Source organism: Neurospora crassa, linkage group IV (assembly GCF_000182925.2).
Source record: "Neurospora crassa OR74A linkage group IV, whole genome shotgun sequence".
NCBI lineage: Eukaryota > Fungi > Ascomycota > Sordariomycetes > Sordariales > Sordariaceae > Neurospora > Neurospora crassa.
The window spans coordinates 3,329,073-3,351,134 of record NC_026504.1 but is presented as its reverse complement, the minus strand read 5'-3'; the positions used below and the strand labels follow the sequence as shown (position 1 = coordinate 3,351,134).

General features: G+C 52.0%; 5 protein-coding genes across 5 annotated transcripts; 3 read left to right on the top strand and 2 right to left on the bottom strand.

The window, feature by feature from the left end:
- Positions 1-1,994: 1,994 nt before the first annotated feature.
- NCU04442 (GAL10) lies at positions 1,995-4,215 on the top strand. Its single transcript, XM_952426.3, has 4 exons — positions 1,995-2,289; positions 2,639-2,873; positions 2,965-3,415; positions 3,484-4,215. Exons 1-4 carry the CDS (start codon positions 2,261-2,263, stop codon positions 3,894-3,896), a joined length of 1,128 nt encoding a protein of 375 aa, XP_957519.1. The 5' UTR covers positions 1,995-2,260; the 3' UTR covers positions 3,897-4,215.
- On the bottom strand, positions 4,179-6,568 carry NCU04443 (quinone oxidoreductase). The gene is made up of 2 exons (XM_952427.3): positions 5,258-6,568; positions 4,179-5,156 (listed from the first exon to the last, which is right to left on the bottom strand). The coding sequence occupies exons 1-2, from the start codon at positions 5,767-5,769 to the stop codon at positions 4,304-4,306; spliced, it is 1,365 nt and encodes a 454-aa protein (XP_957520.2). The 5' UTR covers positions 5,770-6,568; the 3' UTR covers positions 4,179-4,303.
- A 526-nt stretch (positions 6,569-7,094) lies between these two features.
- Positions 7,095-14,132, top strand: NCU04444 (hypothetical protein). The gene is made up of 2 exons (XM_952428.3): positions 7,095-10,541; positions 10,600-14,132. Exons 1-2 carry the CDS (start codon positions 8,504-8,506, stop codon positions 14,103-14,105), a joined length of 5,544 nt encoding a protein of 1,847 aa, XP_957521.3. The 5' UTR covers positions 7,095-8,503; the 3' UTR covers positions 14,106-14,132.
- A 1,479-nt stretch (positions 14,133-15,611) lies between these two features.
- Positions 15,612-19,557, top strand: NCU04445 (hypothetical protein; the record flags this gene model as incomplete). The annotated part of the gene is made up of 5 exons (XM_952429.2): positions 15,612-18,248; positions 18,314-18,871; positions 18,960-19,050; positions 19,111-19,141; positions 19,221-19,557. 5 exons carry the CDS (start codon positions 15,612-15,614, stop codon positions 19,555-19,557), a joined length of 3,654 nt encoding a protein of 1,217 aa, XP_957522.2.
- Positions 19,558-20,079: 522 nt separating this feature from the next.
- On the bottom strand, positions 20,080-21,890 carry NCU04446 (hypothetical protein; the record flags this gene model as incomplete). Its single annotated transcript, XM_952430.3, has 3 exons — positions 21,321-21,890; positions 20,771-21,207; positions 20,080-20,677 (listed from the first exon to the last, which is right to left on the bottom strand). Exons 1-3 carry the CDS (start codon positions 21,876-21,878, stop codon positions 20,080-20,082), a joined length of 1,593 nt encoding a protein of 530 aa, XP_957523.3. The 5' UTR covers positions 21,879-21,890.
- Positions 21,891-22,062: the final 172 nt, after the last annotated feature.

The following is a 22,062-nucleotide window of genomic DNA, read 5'->3' as shown; positions in this document are numbered from 1 at the left end:
AGGGATGTTGTTGATGTTGTTGTTGTTATTGACAATGCATGCATCCATTCGCAAACGGACAAGGCAAGTTGCTGGTGTCTTTTGTTCTGAAAACGGCCTCGTCTCTTTGTGGATCGATGTCTTGGTTGACTCGAGCTGCCTTTCATGTTGAGCTGTAGCTGTCCGCCTTGCCTTTGTTAGCAGTCATTGTCTGGTGAGAGCCTCTTGTTCAATGGTGCCTTTTGTTGTAAAGGGGACCCTTCGGCTGCTCTTCGTCGAAGGTTCCCGTCTGTCTTTGACGCAGCGCAATCACAATAGAAAGCGAGGGAGTGCCCTCAGCTTGGAGCAAGTGGAAAGATTGAAGACGGGACAGGATGCGATGAAACAGCTATGTGCCTGTGTGCGCATTGCTGGCGCGGCCGACTGCCTGCCGCAACAGCGCTTTTCCTTTGCGTTGAAGGTGGAAGGTCAGGCATCAGGGGGCACTCGCCTTGGCTCTCCTGTGGCTCGTGCTCCTTCACAAAGTGCAACTTCCCGCCTCGGCTGATGTCAGCTCCCCACTTCAGCCCAGTTGCGCGGCGCCAAGCAAAATCATAGCGTCTGGGTGGAGGCTGACGGTTGGAAGGGAAAGGGAATGAAGAGTCGCGGGAATGGCTCGATGAATAAGCGAACCGATATGCGCTTAAGCGAGAGATATGCAGTTCCCGTTGCTGTATCTTGAATTCCCGATCTTCGGGGGCTCGAGGACGGAATCAGGGACTTGTTCCACGGTCCCGTTCAGGGGAGCCAGGGCTGTGTCGTGTCAGATCAGGTAGACCGAAATCTCTTGTCTTTCCAATCCGGTCTGATCGCCGTCTCTTCTCACTGCAATCTGCCTAGCACGGACTTGACGACATCGAGATGGGATGAACCTGGGGCAACTGAGGCTCCACCAACATTCCCAGGCAGTTTTCATTGTCACAACATCTCCAGGACCTCCAGCGTAAGCAAGTTCTCTAACTGGCGCAGCAGAGACGATCCAAATTGCACGTTCCACCATGGAACATTGCAACTTGTTACGTGCTACCCGCTGGCTATCATTTAATATAACTGTGTATCGTTTTACTGGCTACTGCGTCTCGAGTCTCCGAAGCTGATATCCGAAGTGGGAAAGCAAATCCTTAGCTTAGTTCAGTTCCCAGACTCCCGTCTGCCCCTGGTGTAGGGTAGAGACGGGAGGCATGTTTATTCCCCGGGCCAAGACATCGAGAAGAATGGGGAAAAAGCTTGACGGTAGGCTATGCATAGTCCCCCAGAAGCCCGATGTGGGCTCCCCAGGGGCAGGTCTTGACTTTTGTCACATGTTACTAAAAACTGCACATACGTACTTACCTACCTACCTACCTACCTACCTCTCCCCCTTCACACTATGTACAACACTACAATAGAACCATCTCGAGAACTTGGCAGCAGGGGGAGACCGGGGGAGGCCTGGATGGAAGCTTCTCAGAAGCAGATGGGGTCGCCGTGGTCTGGTAGGTACCTCGAATTCCAAAACCTTGCCGTTGCATGTTGCGACAAAACATCCAGGAAAGGCTGCACCCGTTAGAACCCGCAACCCGTCGCAGGGTGCTGTGCGGCAGGGTAGAGGTAACGTGGTAATCCCGGGACGGCGAGCAACGGATGGCAAAACACCTCTGACGGGAGTCTCATCTCAATTTCCATACAATGATCCCATCGACAATCATCACGGTCCTGCCTCTGTTTGGGTCGCCGATGTGGTTCCCTGTCGTTTCATGTTCGCCCCACGGCAAACTACGGTCTAGCGAAATTCGACAATCGTCATTTCATGACCGGACCCGTCGGTATGCCATTGCAGGATGACACCAGGATGTGATAGTGCCGCCGTCCAGCCTAGACCCATGCCGGTCCATCACGGTCCATCGCAGGCCCAGGGAATGGAAGCCAGGGCCCCATTCCCGGACCACCAGACCCCTCGTTGCAGGCTCCAAGACCGAGCTTAATTAACCTTTGCATGCGCTGCCCTGCCGCCCTCTCGTTCGCTACTTAGCATTTCCTACCAACCACAATTCCTTTCTATCTTTAACCGGTCCTACCAAACCATCCTCTTCCACCCTTTGTCACTCTTTTTGTGTGTTTGTGTGTTTGATTCGTTTCCTTCTCTCCACGGTAGCAGCGGCAACGGCATCAACAGCAGCAGCAGCATCACTTCAGTCTTGGAAGAGAAGTGGAAGAAGAGAAAAAAAAGGAAACAAAGCTATCGCGTTATCGAGCATCCAAAATGGCTGTGGGAACAGTTCTCGTCACCGGGTAAGACCAGCCCTTCCAGCCCTTTTCCCGCTCCAACACCCGACGACACGAACCACCCTCCCCGAACGCCCAGCCCAACTACAACAACACTGCGCCAGGCAGTCATCCTTGAAGATGCTGCACCGCGCTCCAATTCCCGCCGCACGGGCAGTTTGTGTGGATCGCCTTGAATAACACAAGAAACGCCTCGACGGGCGCGCGCGCAATTGCACGCCGCAACCACCCATCATCATCCCATCACGTCCTTGTCCTGTCGTCGTCGTCATCGTTGTCTAGTGAGCGCGCGTGGCGCTTTGCCCTTGTTATTGTTGTCGCGGCTTGAGATATTGATTGTGGCTTGCTTTTGCAGTGGTACTGGCTACATTGGCTCCTTCACCACCCTCGCCCTTCTCGACAACGGCTACGATGTCGTCATTGTCGATAGTCTCCTCAATTCGTCCAAGGCCGCCTTAGACCGCATCGAGCTTATCTGCGGCAAGCGTCCCACCTTCTACCAGGTCGACATCACAGATGAGGCCGGCCTCGACGATGTGTTTTCCAAGCACCCCGACATCGACAGCGTCATTCACTTTGCCGCCCTCAAGGTACGTTGCCCACCTGCCATCACCCGATGTCATGTCCGTCTGTGTTTGTGGTGTGACCATCAGCTAACAGTCGTATTTTGTGGACCTGCAGGCCGTTGGCGAGTCTGGCGAAATCCCACTGGAGTACTACCGTGTCAATGTCGGCGGCAGCATCACCCTGCTCCGCTCCATGGCCAAGCACAATGTCTCCAACATTGTCTTCTCGTCCTCCGCCACTGTCTACGGTGATGCCACCCGTATTCCTGGCATGATCCCCATTCCCGAGAACTGCCCCATTGGCCCCACCAACACATATGGTCATACAAAGGTGATGATTGAGACCGTCATTAGCGACCATATTGAAGCCGAAAGGAGGAAGGCCAAAAAGGCGGGCAAGCCCTTCGAGCAGTGGAACGGCGCTTTGCTCCGCTACTTCAACCCTTGCGGTGCTCATCCCAGCGGTATCATGGGCGAGGACCCTCAAGGTGTTCCTTACAACCTCTTGCCTTTGCTTGGCAAGGTAGCGACTGGGGAGAGAGACAAGCTTTTGGTATTCGGTGACGGTGAGTAGTCCCACCCGGCAAAAACAGTTTCGAACCCACATGACAGGATGCTAAACCTTGTATGACAGACTACGCCTCCAAGGATGGCACTGCGATTCGCGACTATATCCATGTCCTTGACCTTGCCAGCGGTCACCTTGCCGCCCTCAACTACCTCCGCGAAAAGAAGCCTGGTGTCAAGGCCTGGAACCTTGGCTCCGGTCGTGGCAGCACAGTCTTCGAGATGATCAAGGCTTTCAGCAAGGTTGTCGGTCGTGACCTGCCCTACCAGGTTGTCGACAGGAGACTCGGCGATGTGTTGGATCTGACTGCCAACCCCGCGCTTGCCAACGAGGAGCTCCAGTGGAAGACAAAGCTCACCCTGGAGGACGCATGCGCCGATCTATGGCGCTGGGTGGAGAACAACCCCAAGGGTTACCGACAAGATCCGCCGGCCGAGCTCTTGGAGAAGCTCAAGGCCAGCAAGGCCGTCAAGAACTAAAAGGGGCTCTCGGGCTCTTCACTGCTTTACGACCACCCTTTTATTCTTGTTTTTTTTTTTTTTTTACCTTCACACTTATTACATTCTGGCTTCTATCGTTTTGGGGCTTCTGGGTCGCATCACACTGTTTTAACAATTCCCCCTTTGCTTTATTCCCCCCCTTTTTTTTCTGTTACGACTGTGTTATGATTTCTTCCGCTACGTTGCTACGTATTGCTCAAGTTCATGACACCCCCTCCGATTGAACGTAATCAACCTCATAGATAGCATCTCATAGAAGAATACCGAGGTGAAAGTCTGCATGAATTCTGCATGCCGTGATGCCTTCCGTGTTTTGCTATTATATTGTCATATATATGTCATGGCTATGGGCCGAAGAATATTGACTGGTTAGGATCGTTTATTCCTCAAAGCTTCAGCAACAGCTTGCCGGTAGTCTTCCTGCCCTCCAGGTCGGTATGCGCACGCGCCACCTCCTGAAGGGGGTAGACTTCGTGGACCTTGATCTTGACCTTCTCCGTCTTGATCAGCTCAAACAACTCGGTCGTCCACCTCTCCCACTCCTCCGGGGTGACGATATATCCAAACAGAACCGGCCTCATCACCTTAATATTCTTGGCCCCCAACCTTAGAATATCCAGCGGCTCCACCTTGCCCGACGCGTTTCCAAAGCTAATCACCGTGCCCTTCCTGGCCACCATCTCCAGATCCGCATCAAACGTAGCCTTACCGACTCCATCAAAAATCACATCCACCCCGCGTCCATTCGTGATCTCCTTGACCCTCTCCACCACATCCTCGCTCTTGTTATCTATCGTCCAATGCGCGCCATGGTGATGCGCCTGCTCGCACTTTTCCTGTCCTCCGGCCGTAGCAATCACTTTGGCGCCCATGATGCTCAAGATCTGCACCAGCAACGAGCCCGTGCCGCCCGCGGCCGCGTGCACCAGCGCCCAGGGCCCTTCGCTGATTCCCAGCTTTTGCTCGATGCCGGCAGCTTCGCGGACCAAGGTAAGGGCTGTGAGACCCTGGAGCAGGGCGGCGGCGGCGGTCTCGGAGGAGATCCTTTCAGGAAGGGGACCGATGCAGCGAGAGGCAGATACAGCGGTGTATTCCGCGTAGGCAGCGTCGCCGAGGTAAGCGACGCGGTCGCCGGGAGAGAAGCGGGGGTGTTTGGAGGAGACCACGGTGCCGGAAGCTTCTTTGCCTGTGATTAAGGGGTAGCCCGAGGCGGAGGGGTAGAGGCCTGTTCGGAAGTAGCTATGGGCGGGGAGGGGGGGAGGTTAGACAGAGTTTTTTTTGGGGGGGGAATTTATATAAAAGGTAGAAAGGGAAAAGGGGAGGGTGAGAGGAAAGCTTACGTATCAATAAAGTTGACGCCAATGTACTCGTTCTTGACGAGCAGTTCACCCTCCTTGATCTCGGGCACGGGCAGGTCGGTCTTGTACTTGAGGACGTCGACGCCACCGGGCTTTTCGATGACGACGCCGGACATGGTCTTTGGAATTTCGGCAGCCATTGTGGAATAAAAATGTGTGTTTTTGGCTCGGAAATTGTTACGCTTTACGCTGGTGGTACAAATGTTGTTGGTGCCCGGGCAGACGAACGGCGTGGGGTGGATGTTGCGATGGTGGTGTTGGTGCGGGGAAGCGGGAATTGGCGATGTTAGTGGTGAAGACCGACAAAGATAGGAGGAACAGTTCGTTAAAGCAGCAAAAGTAGCAAAACGACGACGAGATGAACTCGAGGGGGTCAACACGTTTAAAAGGGGAAGCTCAAGGAGCCGACTACGACTGCGGTGGACCGCGATGGTGTTGATGGTGGAGATGATATCGGTAGTAGCGTGACGTGAACCGGTGCCTGCGGTCATCATCGTGTTTGATGTGTTTCGAACCTTGCTGGCCCGAACTGGTTGGCCCCACGACCGACGAGCTAGAACTGCGGAGTGCGGACTGCGGTAAGGGGACAGTCGACTGCGTTTGCACACTGACTTGCCGGGTGAGAACGGAGAACAAAAGTCTATCACGTCAATCCGTTGATTTGGTCGTGATGCGAAAAAGCACCTACATACAACCTGTACAATCAAGATATGGGAAAACGATTCGCGTTTATCCCCGAACCATTGTCAATGATTGTGCTCTCCCGTCTGTTTACCTCTGAGCGTCCATCTAAATCCGAACGGCATTTCGAAACTCACAGATAGAAGATAAGACGGGCCGATGATGTAATCAAACACACGATTAACCGTGAAGCAGCCGAGTGGTACCTTGATCAGGTGTTGTTCGGCTTCGATCTGGATATACAACCTTCCAATGAATGTTATCATTGATTGCTGATCAGAAAGCATTTCGAGAGGAAATATTCATCTCATAATCATGACGGTGTGACACAAGTATCGAGAGTTGGTTTATGATTATCGCGGAACCGGAGTCGTAGCATTCGGCAGCAATATGAAGAGTCGCGGTGTGTCTTACTCGGTTCCCTTCCGTCCGGGTGGCGCTATTATTCGGTATCGGGATCTCGGAGTGGAGCAGCTGAAGGGGAGGGGATCCGCGGCTCCGGATTGAAATGTCAATCCCGGTCGTCCATTTACAGCCGTCTTCATTCAACCAACGATCAGTTATCCTTTGCGGCCAAGCAGCGGCGGACCTCAGGATTTGAGTTGGTCATCGAGATGGACAGGCATGAACAAAGTCTGCTCATTCAGCCATGCCAGGTACGGGCAATTCAACAACCAGTCTTGTTGGTCAGCCTGGTCTGCTGTTGCTGTTGCTGTTATTGTTGGAGATGTTCATCGGGTGAAACCTTCCGTGTAGGAGCTTAAAACGGGAGAAAAAGCATGAGATCAGAAGAACATCAAACGATCCGGCGCTCGGGATACTCATCGTAATATCAGGCCCCTCGTGGCGAAGCAAACATGTATCGATACTCGAGACGTCAAAGCCCGATGACGTTTGGCATCTCTTCCTTTGACTTGGGTCTAACATGCACTATCTCGCCAAGACCTGTCTAAGCCATTTGGTGGGTCATGGGCACTAATAATCTGCATCGGTCTTACAAAAGATGCTGCCTGCCAGCCACAAAATGGAACGAATAATGACCGTATTTTGTATGGCACTTGGTTCGAGTGAAACCTCCTGTTAGCCTCGGTTACGCGGATGAGGTCTTCCCGTGCGCTATAACAATTCCCTCGTGGCGTCGCGATCTACAGAGTCCGCCTTGTTCACTTGTTTCCGATTCCGCTCGTTTCCTCCGGCGCCATTTCTTCAGCTCAGGCACAGCTCGTTGAAGATTGAGTGAGACGTTGAAGACAGTGACTTGGAAAATGCTTGATTGGTAGAAGACGAGATGGCCACATGCAATAACAGGATGGCATTCCGTTGGTCTTCATCCCATCATCCATCGTCCAAAACTCAAATGCCACGTCTTCTCCGCAATCGCACATTTCACATCTCATCACTGCAGTCAGCTCGTGTCTGTTTGTGGAGGATCGATTTCTATCTATCCATCCATCCATCCATCCATCCATCCAACATGCCATTCCAACTGCGCATCGAGTGCTTGCGCTTTGGCTGCAGCACCAGTGCACTCGTCAATGACTGGAGAATGACAAACTTTCGGGAGTCTGGAACGAGCGGCGACATGGAGGTTATTGATAGACAGGGGCAGTACCTCGTACTCCGGTGCCAAAGGAAAAAGCAATGTTGAGGAAGCAGTGGCCTGAGTGGACAGAGCTCCGCGACCATGCCCAGATTTGAGGCTGTTCCACAAAGGGCCTCGCAAGCGTTTTGTTGATCGTCGACGCTTGTCACTCCCCAAGCGCGCGTCCGCCACGAGAGGGGGGGAAAGACTGGTCGAAATCGCCTCTACCTGCTGGGGTACCTCGGAGATTCGCACGGCTGGGTATCTAGGGATATCGATCCCACGGGTGCTATCTTTGGAGGTGGCTTTCCATTCATTCAGCCCAAAATCCAGCTGCCTGGGCTTAGAGCTACATACTACTGTATGGATCCACAGTGAGAGCTTCGGCGCAGCTTTGGTGTATTATCATCATAGTGTTTCAGAATGCGCAATCGAGTGATCCTGCCCAACTTGAATATCCAAGTGGAAGTTGGTGTCAATTTTCCATGATCGTTTTCCTTTCTCACAATGATCTCATACCAGTCTTCTGCAATTCTACGTTACTACTGGCTGTTAGGTACCTAAGCGGGCAGGCATTTGCGTGACCAACACTGCCCCGCCACCACGTCACCACATAATACACGGTTTTGGATATCGACTGTTTGCCAAAGAGGCGGGACGAGGCTTAAACTCGCGTTCCCTTTGTTCAACTTGAACCCTTTCTACGGCCCAGCCGAACTACTCTCATGCCATCGCTTTCATCGGTGACCAGCTGTATTCTCCTCGACAGCCTGCTTACTCATACGGAGAGCACCTTTGCCCAGTCAGTCGCATATTGGAAGCTCACGTATAGGCCGAATTCTGTTTCTTCGCATGATATGGGACGTTGATCCAACCTCACGCACTTACAGCGGCACGGGGCCGAAATCTTGCTCCCGTGGTTTAGCCGTATCCAGCTTGTGAAGCTCGACAACGACAAGGTCGAAATGGCAGCTGTGTCGCCTCAACGTTCACAGGATAGTCGGCGGGCCCGACTCCTGGAACTCGCTGTCGCCGTTGGTGTTACCGAGCTACCGCCTATCTCGCCACTCCCTCCGACCCGACTACCTACCCCGAGCCCACAAGATGATTTGCAAGCGGAAGAACTCCTCAGACACCGACGACAAGCTGAGAACCCTGAAAGCTCACAAAGTACCCTAAAACGAGCCTTTTCGTCTACCAAGAAGCCATGGGAAGCCAAAGAAATCTTCGACGCCCTCGACAACCATGTCGCCTCTGGGGGTTCGCCCGCTATCGCAAATGTTCTCATTCGAAAACTGTTCGAGCTTGGGGGGGATCCGAACATCAAAGCTTTAAAAGGCAGCAGGTCAGACTCCATTCTGTCTAGAAGAAGGAGCTTGAAGTCCCAAGAACGGAGTGAGATATTGCAGAAGGCGATCCAGAACCGTCAAACGGACATGGTTGCCGTCTTGGTCCATTATGCAGACCATATCGCGCTCGACATGGCATTGCCCGACGCAATACGATCCAAAGACCTCATAATACTGGGCCTGCTACTGCAACGCGGCGCAAATCCTGCCCAGTCGCAGAATGCCCAAATCGAATTTCGCCAGCTATGTATTGCGGGTGGTCATCCGGATCTTGTAGGACTTATTCTTCAGTCACCGGGCGGCTTCTCGTCACAGCTACTCTCCTTATGCCTCATCGATGCCTCACGAAAGGGATGTCTTGAGACGGTCTGGAGACTGAGCAGGTCAGTCGCGGATGCCGACTTTGACACGGCCGAAGCTCTCAGGACAGCGATTGGGCAGAGCAGAGTTGACATTGCACTCGCCATCTTGACGGGGAAACAGCCACCTACACCCGGAGGGGCCGGTCTGATGGAGAGCTTCAAACAGCTTCTCAGCCAATCCATTGGCCCCAATGAGAAGCTGTTCTTGACAGAGGCGCTTTTGTGCGCCGGTGCCCCTGGCGATATGGCGGCCGTCGCCTTGCAGCAAGCGTGCCAGGCTGAAAATGTCGACATGATTCATCTTTTGGTCCAAAACGGAGCTTCAGTTGAGTACCAAGATGCCAAGGTATTATGTGATATCATTACGAAAGGAAACTACAACCTTCTTCAGCTACTATTAAATGATCGAACGCGTCTGAGTCCCAGCCTCGCATCTCGGTGTGTTGGAGTGATTCCGACGACAGTCAGCCCGGAAAACCGATATGCCTTTCTCAACATCCTGCTTCGGAAAGGTGCCGGGGGCACTGCGTTGGGCGACGCGCTCATTGCTGCGGTGAGGGCTGGAGATGATCAGTCGGTAAATTTGCTGCTTACACCGTATTTTCCCGAAAACCCTGTTCCAGAAGGGAAGCTCCGAAAAGGCTCGCCACAGATGAAGCACGCCCGACATGAAATGGCCTCGGTGGACCACTTGAATGGAATGGCTCTAAACAACGCAGTCATGATCGAGAACATAGACATGGTGAAGAAGCTTCTGACAGGAAAGCCGTCCCCGTCAACGCTGGAGCAAGTGTTTCCGCAGGTCAAGAAATTGGCTCCTAATGAACGTTACCTCATTACCGAGGCTTTTCTGGCTGCTGGGCTTTCTGGGCCCTGTCTATCCGCTGCGTTGACAGGGGCAATCGAAGAACAACACCCCAGACGAGACGATAGGTTCATTTCCCTTCTTTTGCGATACACTGAAGGCACATACTCCGACAATAAATATGGAGTCTTGGCTTCCATTGCTGTTGGGGATGTACCACTCCTGCGCAAAATGCTCAAGAGGCCACTCTCACCTCAAACGTCTGTTGCGGCTATGGCTAAAGCCATGTTGATTAAACATCAAGAAGTCCGGTATACGATCGTGGAGTTATTGCTTCAGGCAGGCGCTGGTCGAGAAGGGAACGAAGTATCCGCGGCACTGTCACAATTACTAGCTACCCAACCTCTGGATGTACAACTATTCTCTCTCCTGCTGAAACATGGTAATGTGGATGCCAACTTCAAAGACGGCGAGCCTGTCACTCTCGGTATGCTTGACTTATATGTTTCTGCTGTTATAGATAATGCGTTTCTAACTGTTCAAAGCTGTTCGCGATCCCGATCCTGCCATCCTCGAGCTCGTTATCCAGTACGGAAAGCCGACACCCGAAACAGTGAATCGCGGCCTCAACGATCTCTCCAAAGTGCCAACGACAGCTGCAAAAGCTGCCAAAATGTCTCTTCTTCTCTCATGCCAAATCCCACAAAAGGATCACCTAGATGTTCTCTTATATAACGAGGTTCAGGCTATTCTTCAGATGTCATTGGAAAGTCGCAACTATGATGTCGTTGGAATTCTCCTCTCAGCCGGTGCAGACATCAATTCCCACAACGCCGCCGCATTCTGTTGCGCCGTAAAGGCATGTAGCACACAGTTGACGGACCTAATGCTGAGTGTTAAGCCAGCACCCGACACCCTAGCTGCGGCACTTCGACATTCGGTGAACATACCGGATTCCAGTAACCGTCAAGATTTCACCCGGAAGCTTGTCGAAGCCGGCATTCCGAGTATAGAAGTTAATAGGGCGCTGAGCTACGCTCTACATGCCCATTTGTCTGACTACCAACTGATCGAACTTCTATCAACCTACGCCGACTCAACAGATGGCAAAGCCCTCGGTCTCGCGGTGGAGAAGCAGGATGTTCAAGCAGTGGAATTGATTTTGGCAAAGTCTTCACGAAAATACCCTGCAGCGGTGCTCAATACCACCTTTGCACAAGCCGTCAAGCTCAAGAATCCTAAGATTTGCGCATCACTGCTTAAGAGGGGGGTGTCCGGTTCTGAAGTCTCCGACGCACTCGTCACCGCGGCGTCCGATGGAAACCTGATACTTGTCAATCTATTGATGGGCCACGGAGCCAGCCTCGAGCACCAGGAAGGTCAAGCGATAGTAGAAGCTTGCAAGAGCGCTGCCATCTCCGTCTTGAGCGCACTGTTGCACCCCACGGCTCAGGTCAAGAAGCCGATTTTAGTAAAGGGGTTTGAAGCAGCGAGTGTTAGTGTCACGGATGTCAAGGATCGTACGGAGATCTTCCGACTCCTGCTGGAAAGAGGAGTCAACGGCGAGGTCGTGGACAAACAGCTTATTGCCGCGGGAATTCTTGGCGATGACGGCGAGGCTCTGGTGCGCTTGCTGCTTTCTTATGGGGCGGATCCGGATTACAACTCTGGCGAAGCTATTTGGAAGGCGACCAAGAGGACAGCGCTGAAAAGTCTAAAGTTGATGTTGGGTGTGGAAGAAGCAGCAGGTGATCGGCAAAAGAAACCGTCGCAACAGACCTTGCTTAAAGCATTGAAAGCCAGCCGGAAATCGAGCCAGGACGCAAGGTATCAAGTCATTGAGTGGCTGTTTGCTGCAGGGCTAGAGCCATCGGAGGATGTGCATACCGCGCTGCATAGGGCTGTAAAGGAGGAGAGCGATGTTCGCTTGATTCGGCTCCTGCTCTCGCATGGTGCTTCGCCTTTGGTAAATGGGTGCGAGACGTTGATGGATGCGACTCGGTCGTACCGGGTTGATGTGCTGGAGGCTTTGCTGACGTTTGATGTTCCCGGAAAGGATGTCTCGTGGACTTTCGAACATTCCTTTACTCCAGAGGCAGCTGAGGATTGGATGACTGAACAAGGTCTCCTGATTGCAGAGATGTTGCTGGAGAAGGGCGCAGAGGGTGGTGAGCCTTTGTTCCCGGCTTTGAATGTTGCTGTTGACGCATACGGGACTGAACATGAAGCACTGGCTCGTCGGTTTTCAACACTTTTGCTACAACATGGGGCGAGCGTCACTTGTCAGGATGGGCTCGTGCTGCAGAAAGCAGCCAAGAAGGCGAATTCGGAACTTATACAGCTGATTCTGCAGCAGAATCCAGATGCTCACTCGGTTTCCATGGCGTTTCCCCACATATTTGACGCAGACCTCCAAGAAGAAGAGATCCTGTCACTGGTCGAACTATTCATCTGCTACGACTTTGAGGGAGAAGGGCTAGACGTCATGACACCGTCCTCCCCGCCGATTCTACTTCGTGCGCTCAACAAATATCCTCGGTCAGAGAAACTGCTGGAAACGCTTCTGAATGCAGGCTATTATCATGACCAGCTCACGACCATGAGAGTCATGGATAGCAGCGAAGAAGAACAGGTCAATCTGCTTTTTTGGGCATTGAGTCAGCCTCAAAAGCGCATCAGCAGCAGTATCATCCAGCTTCTCATTGACAAAGGGGCAAAAGTCAATTTTGAGACACGAGTGTCCAAACAGACTCCGCTTATGCTCGCCATCCAAAACAGACGGCCAGATCTGGTCAAGGCGCTCCTTCTCGCTGGTGCCGATGTGGATGTTGCTGATGCTGATAATAACACTCCGATGGCACTGGCTACTGCGATTGGAGGCGAACTAGGCACAGCCATGATGGCGAGTCTCTTGGCTGCCGAGCCATCTCTCAACGATGGTTCCCTGCATAACGCCGCTAGGAAGCTCAACCTCGAAGCAGTCAAAGTGCTGATCGAGTTCGGCCACGATCCCGACTTCCCTAGTATCGTTCATGGCGGCCGGTCCGCCCTAGGAGAACTATGCCTCAACGCAGCCGAAACCGGCCCCCTATCATCAACCCAAGAAAAGGATATGGAAAAAGTCATGGCCGAACTGATCAAGCGAGGCAGTGATCTCTCCATCCAAGCCGACGGAAAATCCGTGCTCCTCCTCGCCCTGCACTCCACCGACCCACTCCCCATCACCCGCGCTCTCCTCAAAGCCGGTGTCTGGAAAACCATCAACGCCCCCGACCACCAATGGACCGACGGCGTGTACACCTACTCTCCCACCCAATACCTCCTCCGAATCCTCCCGCCCAACAGCACCGACCGTTCCGCCCTCCTCAACCTCCTTAGATCCTACCGCTGCCGGGACGTCTACTACGCCAACGACGGGCCACAGCCCGAAGGCGCCGTCAACCTGCCCCGCGAGCTCCTTCGCGCCGAACGCGAACGTCGCGCCCGCGCCGAGCGTATCGAAAAGGAGACAGAGGAACACCACATTGCCATTGCGCGCACAAAGGAGATTGCGACCATGCAAAACAAAATCTTCCTCGCGCGCGCCGAGCTAGAAGATAGTCGCATCCGCCGGCAGCGGGACGAGGAGATGGAAGCCGTGCGCAGCCGGCAGACGGTCGAAGAAGAAGCCTTCGCGGCCGAACTGCACCGTCGTAAAGCTGAACGCGAAGCGGGCATGAAGCATGAGCGCCAGCTTCTCGAAGCCGGATTATCGAGGGCTAGGCTGGTGAGCGAGGCGGAGCTGGAGATGGAAGAGAGGAAGCGGGAACAGACGGCGCAGTGGGAGCAGCAGAGGCTGCAAGCGGCGAAGCAGCTGAGTGATGTGAGGGTGCACGAACGCAGGGAGATGGAGAGGATCGAGGCGATGAGTGATGCGCGGATGGTGAAGAGGTTGGGGGAGCATAAGAAGTTGGTGGAGACGCAGGAGAGGTTGGCGAGGAGCTTGAATGGGGCGGGTCAGCCAGGAGGGGGCAGGAGGCAGATGGGGTATATTACTGGAGAGTTGGATTGATGGTGATGGTGATGGTGATGGTGATGGTGATGGTGATGGTGATGGTGATGGTGATGGTGATGGTGATGGTGATGGTGATGGTGATGGTGATGGTGAGATTGCGGTCATATTGTTCTGAGTTGTGTAAGGCGTTCTGGGAGTGAGTGTGTTTATCTTCAGGGGATTCTCAGATTGGACTCACGCCCCAGTCATTGCTCCCATGTGAGTTGCAAATCTACACAAGCGTTTGGCGCCTTTCGATTGCGATATCTCATCTGAAGTTCCGGGTCCATTTCTCTTTCATCTTTTCGTTCAGAGGCAGGAAAATGGACTGCCAGGATGTACTTTTAGTGATTGCCGGAGAAGATGCTATCTACCCGGATCGCCATTTCCTTTCGTGTCAGAAAGATATCACGGCGCCTTGATCATCACAGAGAGAATTGACACAGGGAAGGTGCAATGTGTGCTCTGGAAACTGAAGGATGTTATGGTCGGAAAGAGCACCCGACTACACGATTTTATCAACTTAGTAGGGTTAGGTAGACGTAGGTACGGTAGTCAGACATGGCCTGGAAAGCCCTTTTTCCTTTCTCCAACAAAGCCAATCATTCAGGCCGCAGCGTTTTCCCACCGCTCACGTTCACTTTCTTTTTCCTCAGGGATATTACCATCACTTTGAGTTCAGTCCACAAATTTCAGTATTCCAAGCAACTACCAACTCTCCTGTCGAAAAAAAAAACCCCCCTCCTGAGCGGCCTTCAACCATAAAGATTTGTAACACCTCCCTGACTCGATGGGGCTGCCTCGAGAAGTAACTCCACGTCTGTCGCACGAGACTCGACACACCTTTCATCCTGTTTCCCCGTGTCGGCGGTCAAGATGGTCGAGATCTTCTCCCACGAAGTCATCAATCGGATATTCCAGATGAAAATGACGCTTTGCAAAGGCCGAATATAGCCCTCGTAGGCAAACATCTGCGAGACTTCCTCGGCAGCAAGATACGTCACTTGCCAACTTCTCCGACCTCGCTCTGCTGCCAGTCTATATAAACCTCCCTTCCTCCCCAATTCTCTAGATCTCACTTCTTCTTCCAGCACCTCAACCTTCATTCCCGTTGATGGTCTTCGGTCTATCCGTCTGTTCCCACCCACTCCAAGGCATCTAGCACTAGCGCCTACTCCATCACCTATCATTGCGGACGCCCTACTCAGTACTTGTTTCCAAGGGGTGGGGAGGTCCCAGTACGCTCAGTTTAGCCTCTCTTATCACTATCTACACTTCAGAGACATCTCTCGGTGAGTCAAGTTTTGATCCTGCCAAAAAGTTGAGAATCACCTCAGCTGCCACTCGTTAATCTTTCTAACATGTCTGTCATAGCCATTCAGCACTCCGCTTTAAAGCCAGTCACATCATCAACATCCCCAGTCTTTCAGACAGGGTAGGCTCTGCATGATCATGGAGCAACTCTCAGATTCACATCCCGAAGACGGGGGTACAAGGGCATACTCAGCTCCAGCAAGGCCCAACATGAGCACTGATACCCGATCCACTGGAGAGATACGCCAGCAGTGGTTACTGTCTCGCGGTGATGAGATCAAGGCAGAAGACCCTGAGGATTTTATCCAAAGTGTCCGAAACCGAGTTTTCTTCGGCATCCGGAACACAGCCAAGGACACAACTGTCAAGCAGGAGGACGTCGCTAGTCTGGACGTCAATAACATTATGCCGGTTCACCAACAAAAAGCCCGGAAGAACGATATTGTGAACTCAGCTGTTGGCGTTGGTGATGACGATGACGATGATTGTATGATCATCGATGAAGCCGATGTCCCGGAACACGTCAGAATGAAGGCCAACTCTAAGCCCTTTAGCACACAAGTCCGAGTTGCGCCTGATGTTACTGGTCTTGAGGGAAAGAAGGTTACTGTCAAAGTCGAAGAATATGACAATGGAATTGACGACCATGACAACGACAATGGTGCAGTCAGTGGTGACAATCTGTTTGTCTCCCAACATTCCGACAGAGACGGAGAGACAGATGAGTTTATGATGGACGAATACGCACAACTCTCCGATGGGTCTATCGCAAGCGAACGGCGGCGCCGCCACGGCCGCAGACCCATTGCGGGTGGTAAAGATGGCTCGAAACGCTCACCGAAGAAACGCCCAAAATCTGGCAGAGAGGTCCAGCATATCGATAATGAGTACGAGGGGGACGATGATGATGACATTGAGGAGATGGAGTATGAGCTGCAGATACTGGTGGCAGAGCAGAATTTGCTGGAGCGCCGTAGCGCCAAGGGCAAATTAACACCAAGGTGTGAGATGAGGCTTGAAGAAGTCGACCGAAAGATTGAGAGTATTCGACGGAGACTTGGGGCATCTGTCGAACCGCCGAGTGTGGATGGAGACAGGGACAGAGATACGCCCCGTAACAGCAGGGTTCTAACATCGGATACTAACAAGAAACGAAAAGGGGCGTATGCGGAGCCTGGGAAGGCCAGAGCCAAGAAACCCAAGCCTGAGCCAAAGATGACGGCACACAAGAAGAAAAAGCAGAAGGAGAAGGCCATGCAGATGATCACCAGTATGTTGGGCGGAGAGGACCCAGTGATAGCCAGAAATCATATGAGGATCCTCGCGACATTCGACCATCTCCCCGAGGAAGCAAAGACTGTTGAAGGGATGGAGAAGCATATCAGAGATGTCATTGAAGCCGACGACATGCTTACCCCCCAAGAGAAGAAGAGAATTGCAGGTGATCTAAAACAGCTAAAGGAAGCGCGTGTTGCATTTGGCAAGAAGAATTATAAGCAAGATGGTGGCACATGGAAGATCACTGGTCTTAAGTCTCGGCTTCATCACTACCAATTTGCTGGCGCTGGATGGATGGTGAACAGAGAACGTTCTGGAGATGTTCCCGGCGGTTTTCAGTGCGATGATACTGGCTTGGGAAAGACAGTAATGACCTTGGCATGCATTGCTGGTAATCCTCCATGGGACAGAGATGAAGATCCTACTCGTGGTGGCACCCTAATCGTCGTCCCGGCCTCTGCAGTTTCGCAATGGATGGAGGAGATCGGAAAACATACATCTCGCATGACATTCGATCAGTACCATTCTACTCGCCAGCATCGCATGCGACAGGGCAGCATGAACAGGATGGACATAGTCGTCAGCAGCTATCAAGAGGTGGTCAAAGGATTTCCGAGTGAACGGTCTCAGGAATCTCTACTTCAAAAAGGTCTAAGCCTGCCAGAAGTATCTGAGCGCATGAAGGAACGAGAAGGAGAGCTCTTCAAAGTCAAGTGGTTCCGAGTAATTCTGGACGAGTGCCACGCTATCAAAAACCACAACACCCAGACAGCTAGGGCATGTCTTGCGCTCCAGGGTGAATACAAGTGGTTACTCAGCGCAACGCCCCTTCAAAACGGTCTCTCCGAGCTTTACCCCTTTCTACGCTTTTTGAAGGTCCCAAACATCGATTCATTCAGGCATTTCAGAAAGAAATACGAGCTGCAAAAGCCCCAACAAGCTCGAGGTCTTCCTGCTGATCTCTCCGCTCTTCTTTCTGAAATCGTTTTGAAGCGGGATATCACAACTGTTTTCCTGGGCAGAGCTTTGTTTAAAATTCCTATTACGCACCCTGATCTGGAACTATGGGTTAACTTCTCCAGAGAGGAGACGCTCATTTACAGAATGGTAGAGGGCAAGTTCAGGAAGGAGCTCAACGACAAATTCATGCAACGCGCAAGCATGGACACAACAGCTGACAAGTTTATTAAATCATACCTCACCCTAGCTCTTCGATTGCGGCAAGCTACCGCCCACCCATACCTACTCGAGTCCCTCATGCGTGACCACTTCACGCCGGATGACATACAGAAGCTGAAGGACGAGCTTTGCAAGCTCAAGACTAATCAGAGATATGTTCAACAAATAGGTCGCTGGTGTGATGGGTTAGTTCAGCAGGGTGTTCTCAGACGTCAACCTTATGCGGGGGACGACCACGACAAGTTCGGAGAAGGCGACTATGGTGAAGAGTTCGACATAGCCCCGCAACTTGAAAGCATGCAGAAGGCAAAAATGGACATGCAAAGCAGAGCGGAAATTTGCAGCGTGTGTTTGGAATTGACAAATGAACCGGAACATAATGAACCAAAGGTAGGTCCTCCTCCATCTTCTGAATCCTTTCTACCTAGTGATAGACTGACCAAGAGCTGCCTTAGTGCGATCATTTCTACTGCCCTGAATGCATCCGTGACCACGTTGAGAGGGCAAAGTCACGGAAGGCGAAGCGTTATATTTGCCCAGTTTCCACATGTCGTCGCGCGTTGTTGGACCCATTGATCATTAGATACAGCACTCAGAGCCAGCGAGACGACAGGGCATCAGTATCAGATATGGCTTCGACGGCGAGAAAATCTTATAACATCAGAAAAAGCAAGGAAGGCAAACATGACCTCGGCGACGACTTTCATGGGTTCCAGCCTATGGGTGATCCTAAGAATGCAACCTTTCTCGCGGAGGCTGACAGGAAGCACACGGTAAATATGACACCCAGCGCTAAAACAACCAGATTGAAAGACATCATTCTTGAATGGCAGAAAGACGCGCCTGATGACAAGATTATCGTCTTTACCCACTGGATTCTTCTGGGTAGAATTCTGGGCCGTGTGCTGCAACAGGAGAAAATCGATTTCCTTTACCTCTTTGGCGGAATGGGTCCAACCGTCCGTGAGGATCAGATCAAAGCCTTTCAGACGAACCCAAGGATCAAAGTTCTGGTAAGAATTCATGTCTCAGAAGAGGTTGACCTTTCTCGCACATCATGAGATCTCTCCGTTTCCTGATACTGACTAAGGTCCCGTCCAGGTGTCGTCTTTGCGAGTCGGAGGACAATCTCTCAATCTGGCAGCCGCCAATCGCGTAGTTATACTGGATGCCTGGTGGAACAATGGGATGGGTATGTTTTATGTACCTCCGAAGGTTCATATGACACTATGATACTAACAATGATGTGAAGAAAAACAAGCATTTGGTCGTGTGTTCAGGTTGTAAGTCACGGTTCAACCGCGAATGAGGTCTTATCTGGTAGAACCAGGTGGCATGTCATGGTTGCTAACATCAATGCAGTGGGCAGAAGAAAGAAAGTTGGTTCACGCGGATCCTAGCAAAGAATACCATCGACAAGCGGATTATCGACTTACAAGAAGACAAGCTGAAAGCCATCAGCAAGGCTATCCAGACGAATGATAACACCAAGCATAAGCTCACGGACGAGGAGGTAGGATCTCTTTTCGGACGGACGAGACGACGAACCGACGGTACTCTTGTAATCGAGAGTGATTATGAGGATGACGAAAGTGACAAGGGTGATGAAGACCAAGACGCAACGAGCGGTGGTGAGGGCGAGTCTGGCAATGACTCCGACTCCGACTCTGGCAGTGACAGCGATGATAGTGATTGGTGAGAGACTACTGAAGGTTGAAGCTGTCGGTTTCTTTCAGAACTTGACAGCCACTTGCAATTTTCTTCTGCTTTATTCGGTGGCTCTTTTTCTAAGGAGTAGTGTTCTCTATCCGATATCTACGAAGAGCAACATTACTTCGTTACGACGGTGTTTATGGAAAGCACGATCAGGACAGGTTTTGCGAAGACTGGGATGCACTTCGAAGGGCTTTGAGCCGTACATACTTTTCGCCTTTGCTGCCCCTTCACTACTAGTTGTTGCCCGTTATTCTGCTAACAGCGCTTTCAGCACGGTTCTGCTGCCATCCCTTACCTATGTTAGGGAAGCATTTGAGGCGCAGGACCAGGCACAACTGGGGGTTCAAAAGCATATACGCGGATATTTACACAGGTAGTCGCTTGGCGGGAGATACTTCCATCAGAGTTAATTAGTGCTTTTAGATCTATACAAACACATGATTTCGCTGACCAGTCCTAAACCTGAGTAAACCAAACGCTTTCTACCGTGACATGTCACCCACCGCTACACCCTCCTGGCAACAAATAGTTTTCTCGGAGACCACATTCCAGCAGCCGAGCTCCTCAACTCGCCCAACACCGCCACCCCAGCGCTTCTTCCCGAAGCCATAACCCCTTGCTCCAAATCCTCCTCCGTTCGGCTTTCTTCTCCAGACCTCTTATGGCCCTGCTCATGTTGACCACTCCCCATGCCCTCACTTTTCCTCTCAATTTCGCAAATCTGCCAGCTTCGAAGGAGCATGAGTAAAGCGGTACCCCCTAGGAACGTACAACCGACAAAGATCTGGCTCGGAATGAACTTGTTTATGCCGTCTCCACCCTTGACCAGCTGCAGCGCAATGGCTTCGCCAAAGGTGGTAGGAATTACCAAGGCGAAGCAGATAGTGCCAAAAATGGCACTACTTTCGGCGAGACTGACGGTTTCCGCCAGGATAGGATTCACTGTAGACCAGAAACAACCACCTCCAGCGCCTGCGGCCAAGGCAAAGATGATCAAGCCGGCGTACGAGCGGGCGAGAATCCAGAGGGTTAGGCAGAGGATGGCGCATGAAGAGCAGCAGAAGAGGGCGAGGTTGATGCGGCCGAAGCGGTCGCTGAGGGCGCTAGTGAAGTAATAGGAGAATTAGCAGACTGCCGGAAATTGACGTTGAGGAGCAATAGATAGCGAGACAGTGTTAGTTAGAGAGCTCACTTACCCAACAAGCGGGCGCCCAACGCCTACTCCCAAACTCAACATGGCATTTACCACGGATCCTTGGGATGGAGTGAGACCGATACTGGTTGCATAGCTCGGGAGAGAGTACCAGAGGGAGACGTAGCCGAATTCGGTTATGAAACCCCACAGAAGAATAAGAAGGACCTGGGTCCGGCCAAAATCACGGATGTTGAAGGATCGGCGTTTCAACGACCCCGTGGAAGAGCTAATAGGCCGCTCGCGGCAGAGAAAGGCGCAAAGAATGTTAAAAGCAATGGAGACAAGGGCAAGAATCCGCCAGGTCCATTTCAGTCCCGAAACGGAAAGGAGTTTGCCAGTGATGAGGTTCCATGCGATGCCACCGCCTGCTCCCGCCGTTGCAAGGCCGAGAGCCAGGCTTCGGTGGCGTGAGAACCATGGGGGGAGGAGTCCCATTGCCTGTTTGTGTGTTCATTGTAAGCCACTCACCCAGTTTTTTTTTTTTTTTTTTTTTTTTTTTTTTTTTTTTTTTTTTTTTTTTTCAAAATATCCGTAGAGGAACGGCAACTCACCGGGATATAAAGCAGCCCAAACCCAAATCCCATACAAAGCCCCACGCTCATGAAAAGATGCCATACCCGACTGGCCGCCGACGCAGAGAAAAGACCACCAAAAATCATCAACGACCCCAGCACCATCGTATACCTGGTGCCCAACGTTTTCTGGATAGCACTAATAATCGGTCCCAAGATCAGGGCCAGCGAGACGGACAAACCTCCGACGAGGGCGTACTCGAAATGGCTGGCTTCCGGAAAGGTGTTCTCGCGGATATACTGCTCCATGAAGATTCCCCAGGCGCTGTTGATGCCCCAGGTGTTGACGTTGATGAGAAACACTGCCGCCACAATCACCCATCCGTACCCACCATCTGGAGGGACGTCTTCTACCAAGGCGATGGTGGCCGGGTCGATGCCCTCTGGAGGAGGAGTGCCACCGGCTGCTCGCAGGGTTTCGGGGTCGGATTCGTGCCCGGCGAAAGACGCATGTTGTTGGTTGCGTTGGACGAGTTCAATGGCGTCGGGGTCGAGGTTTGGGGGTTGTGGTGGGTTGGTGTCGAAGTTGCCGGACATTGTGAGTTACGGGTGTTGAACTTCCGGTTAAAAAAAAAAAAAAAAAAAAAAAAAAAAGGAAGAAAAAAAGAAAGGCAGAGCCCGTGGGACAATGATATAAAAGACGATAGTTCGTGCTCAGACAAGCGAATACAACGAAGTCGTCTTTGATATATGATATGCAAACCGCTTCCAATAAGAACTA